This window comes from Camelus ferus, chromosome 2 (assembly GCF_009834535.1).
Source record: "Camelus ferus isolate YT-003-E chromosome 2, BCGSAC_Cfer_1.0, whole genome shotgun sequence".
Classification (NCBI taxonomy): Eukaryota; Metazoa; Chordata; class Mammalia; order Artiodactyla; family Camelidae; genus Camelus; species Camelus ferus.
Genome location: NC_045697.1, coordinates 87,129,001 through 87,144,731, shown reverse-complemented (window position 1 = coordinate 87,144,731; position 15,731 = coordinate 87,129,001). Strand labels below are relative to the sequence as shown.

At 33.7% G+C, this 15,731-nt stretch overlaps 1 protein-coding gene across 6 annotated transcripts in view; it reads right to left on the bottom strand.

Moving 5' to 3' along the window:
- The window catches only part of SPATA5 (spermatogenesis associated 5), a 300,435-nt gene that overhangs the window by 192,658 nt on the left and 92,046 nt on the right, over window positions 1-15,731 (bottom strand). For all 6 annotated transcript variants that reach the window (XM_032462972.1, XM_032462983.1, XM_032462968.1 and 3 more), the window contains exon 14: window positions 8,815-8,941. In XM_032462972.1, the coding sequence (XP_032318863.1) occupies window positions 8,815-8,941 (127 nt within the window). The remainder of the gene's footprint in view (window positions 1-8,814; window positions 8,942-15,731) is intronic.

Here is a 15,731-nt window from a genome sequence, read left to right as displayed (position 1 = left end):
GTTCTAAGTTTTTTTCTTTCAAAACTTTTAATTTTCAGTGCCTGCTGAAAAATCAGCTGACAGTCTTAATGTCAGTTCCCTTGGATGTAACTACAGTTGACCTTTGAACACCACGGAGGTTAGTTAACCTGCATATAATTTATAGTCAGCTCTCAGTATCCACGGTTCCTCCACATCCAGCGATTCAACCAACTATAGATCATGTAGTATTACAGTATTCACTACAGGAAAATATCTGCGTATAAGTGGACCATCAGAGTTCAAATCCACATTGTTCAAAGGTCAATAGTAGTTGTTTTTCTCTTGCTGCCTTTAAATTTTTCATAATCTTTAATTTTTGTCATTTTATTTATAATGCGCCTTGGTATGGATCTCTTTGGATTCATCTCATTTGGAATTGTATTTCCTGGACATGGATATCAGTTTCCTCTTCCAGGGTAAGAAAGTTTTCTGCTATTATTCTATCAAATAAGTTTTCTCTCCCTTTCTCTTTCTCTTCCTTCAGGGAGGCAAATGTTAGTATGCTTTTTTCATTTCTGCTGTTCTGATTGGGTGATTTCCATTATTCTGACTTCCAGATCACTGATCTGTTCTTCTAAGTTTTCTAATCTGCTGTTGATTCTCTCTAGTGTATTTTTCATTTCAGTTACTGTGTTCTTCAGCTTTGATTGGTTCTTTCTTATATTTTCTAACTCTTTGTTGACATTTTCACTGTATTCCTCCATTCTTCTCCCAAGTTAATGAGCATCTTTAGGACCATTAATTTTAACTCTTTTGTCAGGTAAATACAGATCTCCATTTCATTACGGTTTTCTTGGCCACAACCTGCAGTTGTATGTTCTTCTTTCGTTTGGAACACATTCATTTGTCTTCTCATTTTGCTTGATTTTCTGTTTGTTTCTATGAATTAGGTGAAATGGTTACCTCTCCTGGTCTTAAAGGTATGGGTTTGTGTAGAAGCATTCCTTGTGCAGACTTGATGTGCTGCACAGCTTCGGCAGGCCAGCTGGAGCTGGAGGGAGTGAAGGCTTGGGGGGCCTGGTCATGAGATCTCACAGTTTAACTTAATTCTTAAGTCAAAGTAATAGTATAAGCCCAAGGCAGTAAAGTTATTACTTAGCAAAAGATTTTGAGAAAAGAGCTGGATGCTTGAGTTTTGCTTTTGTTTTATTCCTGATGATTTTAAATTCAATAGTAGTCCACAGCGTGACTGAGCTGGCAAAGAAACTAATACAGTCCTGGAATGCATTAGCTGGTGCATAATATTCAGGTTAAAAGCATTAAGTGTCTCAGTAAGCTTTGTACTGATCACATTAAAACTTAATTATAGTATATTCATTTGCAGATACCATAATTTCAGAGAGAAAGGAACAAACAGACAATAGTTCAGGGGGAAAAAAAGGGTAAGAATGCTGAAGATGGAATAAGGGTACCACATGAAATAAAACAAGACATCAATCAAGCCTGGAGGAGAAAAGACTGGTTGGTGAGATGGAATGTAAAGATAAGACATATGACACAGCTTTCAAAAATAAAGAACCACATAGAAGAGGTATTAAAAACTGTTCTTTATAGCATTTTGGAGAAGAAACAGGCTGGTGTGTAGAAGCTGTAGACAGGAAAACAACAGCTGGTTCAGTAGAATAAAGAACTTCCTGACAGTCTGAGGCAAAGATGTATGGTTTATTTCATGAGTTAACAGGTTCCCCACAAGTACAGGTGAGTGAGCAAAGGATGGAGAAATGATGGGTAGAAATTTTATAAAAAGATCAATGCATCAGAAAGATAACTAAACCATCAGACCTTCCAGTTCTCTCCAATCTTGAAAGAATTAATTTCTCTTAGGACTTGGGTATCAAGGGCAATATGTATTTTATTATGTTATTACTCTTTCTTTAATAGAAGATAAACATACTATTTGCACGGTGCTGGCATCAAATACTATTTACTAAGCAAATATATAAACACAGACTCTTAACTCCTCCAAATTTAAATATCTAGACTGAAAATTCCAATCATGACAAATACTACAAAAGGATTTCAACACACAATGATAAAAAGCAAAAAAGCAATGCAACTTTAAGACTGAGATGTCATGAATAAATATTTACCAGTTTTCATACTATAAAAAACTGCATTTCTATATTTTTGGATTTTGGTGCGTCATTAAGCTGGAAAGACTAATTATTTAGTCCAAGAAAATGGACTTGAAAAGATTAAATATTAAAAGAATGTTCAAGAAGAGATTAAAGGTAGTTTAAAGAACAAGAAGTTAATACACCCTTACTACTATTATTGGTTTATTTTAAGCACAGCTTATATTATAAACTCAAATAATTTATCTTCAGAAAATTTATGCAATAAATGTATTTAAACAATCTTTAGAAAAACTTTGTGGCTCATATGTGAACAGACATAGGGTCTTTTACTAAACTGCTAAAAGCTTACAAAGAAAGATCAATGGCCAGTAAACTTTTTCTGTAGAGGTCCAAGTGGTAAATAATTTAGGCTTTACAGGCCCATAAGTCTCTACTGTAACTACTCTACAGTAGTAGTACAAATAGTCACAGACACTACATTAAATAAAAATCAGTGTATTTATGAGGACTGAAATTTGAATTTCACATTATTTTCACATGTCGCAAAGTCATCGTATTTTCCCAACCATTTAAATATATAAAAATCATTCTTAGGTCATGGGATGTACAAACACAAGTGATGGACACGATGTGGTGCACAGGTCATAACTGCCTGATCCCTGGGACAGACAGTCCTTATCTTATCAACATCTAAATGAGATATGATCCATATAACCTCTGACCAACTTACTCTTCTTCCCATCCTTCCAAAGCTGAAACCCTTATAGTGGTTGCTATAATAGATACAGTGAAAACACTTTGCACTTTTTAAAAAAACAAAAAAGAAACACACAAATACTCAGTAACAACAATAAAACTACTTCCAAGAGTCCTGTAAAGGATGGTAAAGCTGAAATTGGAATATGACCTTGGAGGAAGCCACCTAGATCTGACTACACTGTGGCTCAGATTCTAACACACTAATACTTTCTACACCATTTTGATAAATAATATTAAAGATGATTAAGCATCTTTTCCTTAAATACTTACAGGAAGGTAGAGAATTATGATCCATTTAAACTTTTAACATCTGTTAGGTCAAGCAGTATGGTTTTTAGTTCTGACTAAACCGAGAACAGCAATAATAGATGAACAGAACATTTAAATTGTAACTTGGAAGAGTGGAGAGGAAATCCATTTACAAACGTATCTGTAACCTTTCTGAGAGTATTTCTAGAACACAATTCATTTGAAAAGTGGAAACTACATGTATTTAGCTTCTCATGTGCTGACATTTCTAAACATGCTAATATTTTCCATGTTACAAAGACATCAAATAAAACCAACTTTTAACTTACAGTATTTAAGAAACAGAAATATTAAGTCATATTTAACCCATAACTTATCTTCCAGAAAAACTGGAAGGAAAACTAATGCTAGTTTATTACTTTGATGAGTTAAACACACTAAGTTAGAAAATAATTTTGAACACTGAATTACTCAAGACCTCTACATAACTTTCGAAATCTTCCTCAATTGAGCAATCTGATCAGAATTTTTAAAATTCTATAAATTTACTACTATGAGAAAACTAGGTTTCATGTGAGAGGTAATACTTATAATAGTAATTATTATTGAGAGCATATTATATAACAAGCATCCGTACTAAAAGTAACCAAAGGGACTAAATTTAAAAAGATTCATTATAAAAAAATTTTTGAAGCTTGTTTCACACCAGAGAAAGAAGACACGATCATTTCTTCCTTAATACGCAACACAAATGTACGAAATATCACGGATTGAACACTATACTCCTCTAAAGGGTCCACATAAGCAACAGTCTAACAAAAAACAATATAAACTCCTAGAGTTTGGGCTTTTAAATATTATTTGGACATCAAAAATAATTCAGTTGTTCGTTGTTCTAAAGTCTCCTGATGCTGTGGACATCCAGGCCGTCATCAATCTAAAAACAATGTGACTACATGACACCATACAATCTCATTAATCTTCATTTGTCCTTCACATCCTGTCATTCTTATGCAAAATGGACTCTTGAGGATGTAATTTCTCTTCACTCATCTATATGCAGGAGGAGGAGTGTTGGGAACTGGGGTAAAAGGTCTGTGGAGACTTCAGGATACTACCAGAGACCCCCAAGCAAACACCTTACTCAGCCTAGTGTGCTACATTACAGCTAACGTGTTTGACATGTAAATATGATATAGCAGGAAGTAGAATAATGTGATTCTTGAGACACATCTCACTTCCCTTGCTCAATCACCAAATCCCATGAGTTCTCCAGCTTCAGTTTCCCCAGACTATATGAAACTGAAATATTGATCAAAAAAGACACTAAAAATGAACAACATATGGGTCATATAATGATATCAATTTCAGTCCTCTGACAGTCCAAGAATACTCTCCATTCCAACACACTTACTTAAGGTCATCATGACATAGCGATTGTGGGTTAACAGGCAATAGGATTGTAAAGTATGCTACCCAATTTACAAGGCCAAACACCTTAATTAAATGTAGCCAAAGTTGGACTACAGGCATTATTCCTTTGATACCCAGAACAGTCCTTTTTAATTTTCTTTCCAGTTTTAGGCCAAAGACAAAATCTCTACCTTTCAGCATAAGCATAGGAAACTTACTTTAATTCTTCTGTTTCCTGTTTTCTTCCTACTACTATTTCCTCCAGACAAGACAGGTGGTGAAAACTCAGTCTATTCATTTCATTATAATAGGAAATTTTTTTTTAATCATTTCTTAAGACTGTTTTGTTTCTAACAGCATATTTAGGGCACATTTTATACACCATATTCTAATCACCCACGTCCTAAAACTTTTTTATAGTACCATTAAACAATACTCAAATAATGCTGTATATTTTATAAAATACACATTTGTCCTTCACATCCTGTCATTCTTATGCAAAATGCACTCTTAAAAATACAATTTCTCTTCACTCATCTATATGCAGGAGGAGGAGTTTTCTCTGAACTTTTATAAAATGTAACATTAATATTACATTAATATTAACATCGATATGTAACATTTTATAGAAGTTTAGAGAAAAAAATCTGGAAAATACACTTTTGACATAGTATATATCATCTGAGTAATAACAGAAGTACACTCAATAAAATTCATATTGCATATGAATATAGAATTTTACCTGAAATAGAAAACAATTAAAATATTTTTTACAAAAATCTCTGATTATTTAAAATAGTTTTTTGCATAAGCAGAACATTTAGACCATGGTTCAAAGTACTAAGTTCAAAGTTGTACTTGAAAGCATTGCATATCATTTGATGATCTTGTAACTATTGTTATACCACTGAAAAATACTTTTTCCATTTACCAATTTTATGTTTTATGGTCAGTTATAATTTTATTACTTCATTATTATTTCATCTATTAAAATTAAATATTATAAATTTTGAAAAATTTGAATAGTAAATTAAAGATCTTTAGATCCTCATGACCTAGTGAAAATTAAGTCTTTGTATATAATTTCAAACACTTTCAATATCTTAATTTAAATGTGCTTATCCAAAATTAGTTGGTTAAAATAAGTTAGATTTCTAACTTTTTAAAAAATTAATCAAAGTATGTATATAAGTATGTTTATGCATATATATGATGTATGCATATATATGTATACATACACACAGACAAGCATACATATAAATATATATGCATATGTAAATATGTTTGTATATATTTATACTTCTCTCTAAAGCCTCTTGAAGCAAAGGTTGGTCAAAAGGTTTTACCAGTGTGCAATAATATTGACACCTAAAACATTTATTTTGGATAATTAGGTAATTTTAGAAGTGAGGCATTAAAGGTACTATTTTATGAAAGATCAAAAATATAACTAGAATGCTGGAAGATATTTTTCAAACTAATTTCTCAAACTCTGTGATATTAAAGACTGTTACTTACGAGTTGTCATTAATGAAACATAGCATCTGCCTTCTAAGGGAAATATTATTAGCAAGCAAGAAACATAAAAACAAGGCAAAAAAATGGAAATATGAAAACGAAGAACCACTTCCATCCCTTTAATCATCCACCTTTGGAGATAAGTTCCACCCCAAATCTGGTTAAGCATTTTCTCCAAGAGACCCAAGATACCCACAGATCAAAGTATCCTGAAGAGAATAGAAGTCATTTACCATTACCTTTGGGGTTTTGACTTATTCTAAGATGAGACTGAAAAAAGGCCCAAAACCTTAGAGTGACCCAAGAATAGCCCAAGAATAATTTAAAATCTCATATATGTTTATCTCAAAAATTTCTTGAGGTCTTTTATGCCAGGTGTAGGTTAAAACTAGGATAAATTTCACCTTATGGCAAAACGTAACAGTTGGGATTCAATCCAGGTCTTACAGAGGGAAAAGTAAGCAAAAGAGATTATAAATCAACAATTCTACTGTATTAAATAATAGTCTTACAAAAAGTTACACATATAAAGAACATGAAAAAAATGTATCCTTTACTTAATAAAGGAGTTTAAATTCATTTATCCTGTTCTATTTTAAGAAAGATTGTATGTATAATTTGAAGAAAGATAAATCTGAACAAGGCAAGGCAGAGAAATGCTCCATCTGAGAAAAGACAGATTCCACAGAACAAGGACATTTCAAAAGAGCTGGTTGGTAGCCAATCATAGGACAGTAAAGGATAAGTTAGTTGTTCTTAATGCCCATGCGAGAACTTATGTAGGGGTTGGGGAAGAAGCTAAAGAGCACTGTGGTAGGAAGAATTCTATTTCAGCTCCAAGATCCTGGTTCTCTGATTGACATACACCTTCTCCCAGTTATTCAATCAAATGCTAATATAGGTACTATTGTGAAGGGCTGTGGTAAATGTAATTAAGGTCCTGAAGCAGTTGACTCGAAGGTGGAGAGATTTTCCTTGGTGGGCCTAACTTGACCAGGTGAAACTTTTTAAAAGAGACTAGCCTTTTACTTGCAATGTAAATTTAAAGCATGAGATGGATAAAATATGATGGAGATTCTCCATTGCTGTCTTTAAAGATGCAAGGGCACATGTGGGTCTCTAGAAGCTGAGAGTAGCTCCCACCTGACAGACAGTAAAGAAATTTAGTCCTTAGGTCTACAATCATAAGACGTGAATTCTGCCCCAGTGTGAGCTTAGAAGAGAATACCAGTTCCTGACGAGAATGCAGTTGGTCAACACCTTGTCCAGTACCGGAGCAGACAACTCCATCATGCCATGCCCAGATTTTGACCTCCAGAAACACTTAAATGAGTATTATGTGAAGCTGTTAAATTTGGGGTAATGTGTTACACGGCAAGCAAAAATTAATATAAGCATGAACCAGGCTAAATCATACAGCTTGATTTAGAAGAATCCAGTGAAGTTTACTGTAAGCCCAAAGTCCTACTTCAAGAAATGTGTCTAATAACAAGGACATATAATACTAAGAAACCAAAGCAGGACATTATTAGATTAGACACTGTAGAGAAAGAAACTGAAGAAATTTTAGAGCTCATTAGCCATGGGGTAACCAAAAGACAAATGTCATAAAAATACAATGTATTCTTACACATTTTTATAGCAGGAGAAAGATGATTTTTCTAGATTCAGTGAAACCAAAAGGTGAGATTAAGTAACCTTTAAGGGCTCTTTCAGCACTCTCTTTAATCCTCGTTAAAAATATACTCCTATCTTTTTTTTTTTTTTAATAGACATCAGAGATGCCTGGGCACCAACCCAGATTCTATAAATGTTCAGAACTCACCTAGCTTCCTACATAGCACTACATCAGAAAGGGAACAATTTATTAAGGTCCAAAATGTTTGTACCTGCACTTGACCAAGGGACTTTACTGCACAGCAAAATACCTAACTGAATGAAAGCAAGGCTTTCTTCTCACATAAAAACTTCTTTCAAATCTTCAAAAAGATCATTTGAAAAAAAAATCCCATTTTGAAAACTGAAAGTCCATGTATATGTGCATAGGGAGGGAGGAGCTCATAAGGTCATATACATGAGGCAATAACATTAACTAAAAAAGAGAAACTGGTTCATGCTCCAGGAGTAAATTTTTACTCTAAATTTAGATACTTGTTAAAAAAGTATACATGAAGTATAAATTAGGCACTTAAACGTTAGTGAACTCCTTGATTAAACTATGACCAGGGGAAAAACAGTGGTAGCAATAGCTTGATAGTGTTAATTTTGCACCTATATAGCTTAATTTAATGCTACAGTCTAAGGAAATTTTTAAGAGAAATAAAATCCATTGCCATAAATAAATCCAATTTATTCTAATTACTTTGAAAGCAACTGCTAGGCCTTCTAGAAAGTTCTAGAAAGTTGTTGATAATAACTTGAGTCTAAAGAGCCTGTTTATCTTAATATGAATTAAAACGTTAAAAAAATTTAACATAAATCAGATGAAACCAAAAAAAGAATTTCAGAACTTCAGTTCTCTAGGGAAATATACTGAGTTTGATGCAACAATGGGGGAGGGGAAATTCAAGGAGTTAACAAAAAAATTTCTTTAATAGCAAACCATAAGTAATAAAAATATAAACAAAAGCTTTTCTCTGTTCTCTTCATTTCCTTAGTTTAAGATCGGTAAGTATTCTCTAAATGACAAGTAGAAAGTAATTTGACGTGAAAAACCCAAAACAATCAAATGATACAGTTCCTGATTTTACAGTGCCCACACTGCCTTCTTTCTTACCTTGTCTATCCTATCTGGGCGGTTAGTAGCTGCCAAAATTGTCACATTCTTTAACTGTTCAATGCCATCCATTTCCGTCAAGAGCTGAGCCAAAACACGATCGGCTACATTCCCAGCACCTGAAGAACTGATTTTTGAAAATACAGTTTTAAAATTTTGTTTACCTATCCCTAGATACTTCATTATTTTTAAAAGACTGTATATTCTATAATAAAAAACATTGTCTGTTTCAAAATACAAAATGTACACTTCAGAATTCATTACTTGTTGAAATATCATATCTAAGAACCAACTATATTCAAATCATTTCTTTTCCTCCATCATCAACCACGATCATTTTCTCTCCAATAATAAAATGCTGAGTGTCAAATATAAAAGATCTGAGTAGATATAAGGTTTTTTTTAAAGTCCACCAAATACATAATTATTTAATTTAATCAATATTTAGATTTAATACAGCATATATACTGACAAGAATTGGGAATTAAAAAACTGAATAAGATACAAACTCATTTTCACATGAAGCATAGTGCCTATGTGAGACAGAAAACTCTACATATCCATAACAAATGGGATATTTCTGATGTATCTTAATACTTTTAAATATTAAGAATATCTTTTCAACATATCAGCAGGTAGGTAGTCACTGTAATCAACTTATCCAGGAAAATAGGCCAAAAAAGCATTTAATTTTGTTCCTTTTATTCATGTTCCAGGTCAATTACAAAACCACTGCAGGACAAATTACACCTTAATTTAATCGCATTTCCTCTGACCACAAAAAAATGACTAAATATTGACTTTTAAGAAGTAAACTCAAGAAGTCTTACTAGTGAACAAAACTTTGATATTACACCATCAAGGCCCCACAATTCTCATTAGCATTAGCTGGGATTTACTAAGATCTGTTCAGAATTGAGAAATATATAATACACATCTGGGTGGATAACTATAGAGTAAAATAGCATTATACACATATTAAACATATAAATTCAATCAGATGTAGTTGAGTATGGGGAACTGGAGAAGAGAGAAAAAAAACAGAAGGGACATACACCATCCCTTTATCTTAGCACCCATGACAGAATAAGCACACCCTCAGTATAACCACCATGTAATATATTTAACAATAAAGTAATTAGGATCTCTAAATAAAAGAATTTAGACCTCAGCATGTATTACAAGTTCAAAAACCTGACTTAGTGTATACACAGGAGAGTAGCTGCAAACACACATGAAGGTGTTATACAAATTATAATGTTAATTAACTAAATTAAATGGTTAGTTCTTCCAGGTTGTTATATAAATCACACTGTCAATTTATTAAATTAAATGGTCCTTCCCAATGTCAAAAAGTTTGGGACCAAGGAAGCCACTGAGATTTGTTTTGGTTAGCATTAATTCCTGCAAGTGACTAATCAGCAGGTGTATGAATTTGCTGATCTGACGCTACATAAGAATAAACTTTGAATATTTTGAATAAATGGATTACATATCCTTCCAAAAATCCTCCATAATATAACTTTCCCAAATTAGAGTTTAACTCTTAGATCAGAACATTGCTAGCAAAAGCTGTCAGGGCTCCTTCATAATGACTACAAGCATAGATATATTTCAGGCTACCAACAGATTATATCCAAGGCCTTCAATTGTATTTACTTTGCTAATTAGCTATTATCCTATCTACAAAGTGCTAAGGAAGGTCACAAGAACAGGTTTTGGGAGAGTCAAGGTGGGCTGTCCAGGGCAGACATTTTCTAACCTGTGACCTGAAAAATGAGTGAGGACCAGACAGGCAAGGAAAAAGAAGAGAAAGAGAAAGAACACAGAACATTGAAAATGGAAAACAGTTCAGAATAGCATAGTAGTAAGGTAGAAATGTAAAAGATTAGCACAGAAAGATAAACCAAGGCTGGATAAGAACAAAGCCTTCGTTACCCAAATTACTGAGTTTGGATTTTATTCTAAAGTTAACAGAAGGTTACAAGTAGAGACATGACAAGATCAGACTTAGGTATTTGAGGATCACAATGGCTACAACATGGAGAACCGACTACAAAAGGGCAATATTGGTCTGTTTTCCCGTCCAGCATGTAAGGATCTTAGACACCTTTACTCCTTTCTAACATGTAAAAAACTCTACTAACTGAAAAATTAATTCTTCTCAGATCCCTCAGAGATGTGAGATCATAAGTATCCTAATCCATTTAGGCTGCTATAACAAAATATCACATGGTAGATGGTTTATCAACAGTAGAAATTCATTTCTCATAGTCTGGAGGCTGCAAAGTCCAAGATCAAGGGACCGGTGTGGTCAGGTGAGGACTCTCTTCCCCTGCTGGTAACCAACACCTTCTCATTCTGTCCTCTATAAGAACGGGTGAGTAAGCTCTCTGGGGCCTCTTTCATAAAGACCGAAATCCCACTCATGACGGCTCCACCCTCATAACCTAAGCACCTCCCCAAGGATCCACCTCTTAGGATTTCAACATATGAATCTGGGGAGTGCACAAATACCCATACTATAACAATAAAGCAAATCAATGCCACCAAAGCCGAAGAGACAGGCTGGATACAGAGAAACCAATAAACAGAAATCTCCATGGGAAGCAGTGCTGGGACAGGAGAGCCTGAAATGTAATTGATGAATTGCTGGAGGGTTCAGTGCAGACAAATCTGAGAGTTAAATACTCCAGAAAGATCCAGTCATGGGGAAACCCTCACATTTCTGTGAGTTTTACATCCAGAAGCTACACCAGGTTCTCAAAGAGAAATTCTGAGGAAAATCTCATACTTCTGGCAGAAGGAGAGGGGAAGAAGCCATTTTGAAATATGCCAGAACATTCAGTATTTCTCAATAAGACCTTTCCTCAAGAGAAACAATTTCCTAAACTATTAGGGTCTTATCACAGCACAACTGAGCTGGAGGAAGGGAAATACCCAACTCCAGCTCTCTCTAGCCATCCTATCCCACTCTCATGTAAGGGAGGTTACTGAAAAACAATTGTGAAGTTCATAGTCCAGCAACAGAGACTCGCTGAAAGACTGCAACCTAATCATAGACTACAGAACACTTTCCCTCCCCCCACACGTACTACTGTATTACTAAAGGTTTACTTTATCAGGGATAAAGAAAGAATTTCCATTATAAAGTAGTCAATACTCCAAGAAGACATAACAATCCTTAATGTGTGTTATTTAACAGCAGAGCATCAAAATAAGTGAGGCAAAACCTGACAGAACTTCAAGAAGAAACAGATGAATCCACTATTGTGGTTGAAAATCTGAACACTCCTGTATCAAAAATGGACAGATTCAGCAGGCAGAAAATGAGTAATGACACAGTTGAACTCAAAAGCAACATCAGCCAACTGGATATAATTATTATCCATATACCACTTCATCCAACAACAGCAGAATACACATTCTACCCAAGATCACATGGAACATTCACCAAGACAGACTACATTCAGGGCTATAAAACATAACAAATTGTAAAGAAAAGAAATCATATAACGTGTGCTATCAGGCCACAATGAAATCAAACGAAATCAATAGTAGAAAGACAGTTGGAACATAATGAAACACTTAAAAGATTAAAAAATACATTTATAAATAATACAAAGGTCAAATAAATCTCGACAAAAATCAAAAAATATTTTAAACTAAATGAAAATGAAAGTACAGCTTATCAAAATTTGTTGGATATAGTGAAAGTAGTGCTTAAAGAGAAGTTTATAGCATTGAATGCATGTATTAGAAAAGCAGAAAGATATAAAATCAATAATGTAAGCTTCTACTTTAGGAAACTAAGAAAGAACAATTTAAATTCAAAATAAACATAAGAAAAAGTAAAAATCAGAGCAGAATCAGTAAAATCGGTAACAGAAAATCAGTAGAGAAAATCAATAAAACCAAAAGCTGGCTCTTTGAAAAAATCAGTAATTACTAACATTAGAAATGAAAGAGGAGATCGTTACAGATTCCATGGACCTTAAAAGTTTAATAAAGGGTACTATGAGTATTAATACTATGAAAACCTTTATGTCCACAAATCCTTTGAAAGACAGACTGCCAAAACTGACAGGAAAAAGAAATGGACAGTCTGAATAGGCCTATGACAATGAAAGAAACTGAATAACTAATGATCTTCTGAAACAGAAAGCATGAGATCCAGTTAGGTTTACTGGTAAATCTGCCAATCACTTTAGGAAGAAATTATAACAGTTCTCTACAACTTCTTCTAGAAGACAGAAGCAGAGGGAATACTTCTTAGCTCATTCTCTGAGGCCACCATTATCCTAAAACCAAAACCAGACAGAGATATCACAAGAAAATTACAGACCAATTATCTCTTATGAATATACAAAATATTAGCAAATTGAATTCAACAATACATAATAATGTATGTATAATTCAAAAACATATAAAAAGATTTATACACTATGATCAAGTGGGATTTATCCCAGGTATACAAGGCTGGTTAAACATTAAAAAATCAGTGAATATAATCGATCACATCAACCGACTAAAAAAAGAAAAATTATATGAGCACATCAATAGATACAGAAAAGGCATCTGACAAAGAGACCTTTTTGTCAAATTATGCTAAACACCCAATCACAATAAAAATTGAGGAAACCAGGAATAAAGGGAACTTCTTCAACTTGATAAAGAACATCAACAAAAACCGTAACTGCAACTAACATCACACTTAATGGTGAGAAATAAGTAACGTTCCTGCTAAGATCAGAAACAAGGCATAATGTCCTTCCTGACCACTGTTTTTCAACAATATACTAGAAGTCCTAGCTAATGCAATAGGACAAGACAAGGAAATAAAGGTATACAGACTGGGGGAAAAAAAACAAATAAAACTATCTTTATTCACAGATGAAAAAACTGTCTATGCAGAAAATACAAAATAACTGACAAAAACTTGTCAACAAATAGTGCTAGCATGGCTGTATATCCACATAAGAGAAAATGACTCTAGACACAGATTTTACACTCCTTACAAATATTAACTCAAAATAGATCATAGACCTAAATATAAAAAGCAAAACTATAAAACTCCTGGAAGAGAACACAGAAGAAAACCCAAGTGATTTTAGCTATGCCAATGACTTTTTAGATACAACACTAAAGGCATGATCCATGGAAAAAATAATTGATGAGCTAGACTTATTTAAAATTAAAAACTTTCACTCTGTAATAGACACCATCAAGAAGGCAAGCCACAAGCTGAGAGAAAATATTTATGTCTGGTAAAGGACTGTTATCCAATATAACAAATCTTAAAATTCAACAATAAGAAAATGAAAAACCTCATTAAAAAACGGACAAAAGACCTGAACGGACACCTCATCAAAGAGCTATCCAGATGGCAAATAAATATGAAAAGATGCTCAACATCATATATAACTAGGAAACTGCAAATTAAAACAACAGTCAGACACCACTATATAGCTATCAAAACAGCCAAAATCCAAAATGTTGAACACCAAATTCTGACGAGGATGTAGAACAACAAAAACTCTTAGTCACTGCTGGTGAGAATGCAAAATGGTACAGCCACTTTGGATGAGTTTGGCAGTTTCCCACAAACTAAACATACTCTTACCATATTATCCAGCAATCCTGCTCTTTGATATTTACTCAAATGAGTTGAAAACTTATGTCCAAACCAAAACCCGCACATGGATGTTTACAGCTGCTTTATTAATAATTTCCTAAACTTGGAAGCAACCAATTGCTTCAGTAGGTAAAGGGATAAATAAACTGTGGTACATCCAGACAATGGAATATTATTCAGTGCTAAAGAGAAATGAGCTATCAAGCCATGAAAAGACATGCAGGGACCCAAAATGTATATTAGTAAGTGAAAGAAACCAATCTGAAAATGCTACATATTGTATGACTCCAGCTATACAACATTCTGGACAACGTAAAACAATGGAGACTAAAACTATGGAGACATTAAAATGATCAGTGGCTGTCAGGGGTTGAAGGTTAAGGAAAAATGACTTACACAGAGTATAGAAGATTTTTAGGGCAATGAAACTACTCTGTATGGACTATAATGGTGGATATATGTTATTATACACTTGTCAAAATCCATAGAATAACTACACTGAGTGAACCCTAATGTAATGTGATGATGTGTCAATTTAGGTTCATCAACCATACCGAATGTACCTCTTTAAGGTGAGATGACGACAGTGAGCAGATTGTGCATATGCAGGGATAAGGGGCTTATGGGAATTCTCTGTATTTCCTACTCAGTTTTGCTGTGAACCTAAAATTGCTCTAAAAATAAAGTCTACTTAGAAAATACAAAACAAATTTTTTCAAGGAAAATACTGAAGTCATTCAGTTAGAAAAATGTTACAGTAATGCAAAATAGAAAGAGTTTTATGAACAAAATATCATGGCAACAAGGATAAAAGAAGTGGATATATATGAGAAATATTAAGGGAATACAATCAATAGGGCTGGTAAATCAATGTCTCCATAAAGCTACTGGGTAAAAAGTACTTCAAATATAAAAATGTTGGATTTGAAGTGCCTGTGGGACAACTTGAGGTTCAGACATAAAAGAAAGAGGTATAACGTAGAAATACAAATCTTAGAGGCTTTGCCATAAAGATGGTACCTGGAGAGATGAAAGTAGAAGAGATCATCCAGGAAGTATACGGTGAGTAAAGAAAGATAAACGAGCAATGAACAAAACACCCATATTTTATAACAAGAAGTGGTAGAGGAATTTGCAAAGGAGAAGGCGTGTGTATTGGTCAGTTCAGGCTGCCATAACAAAGTATAACAGACTACGTTGCTCAAACAACAACTTTTACTATCATTTTATAGATATAGAAATTGAGGCACAGAAGTGGGGTAACTTGCCTAATATTCCACAA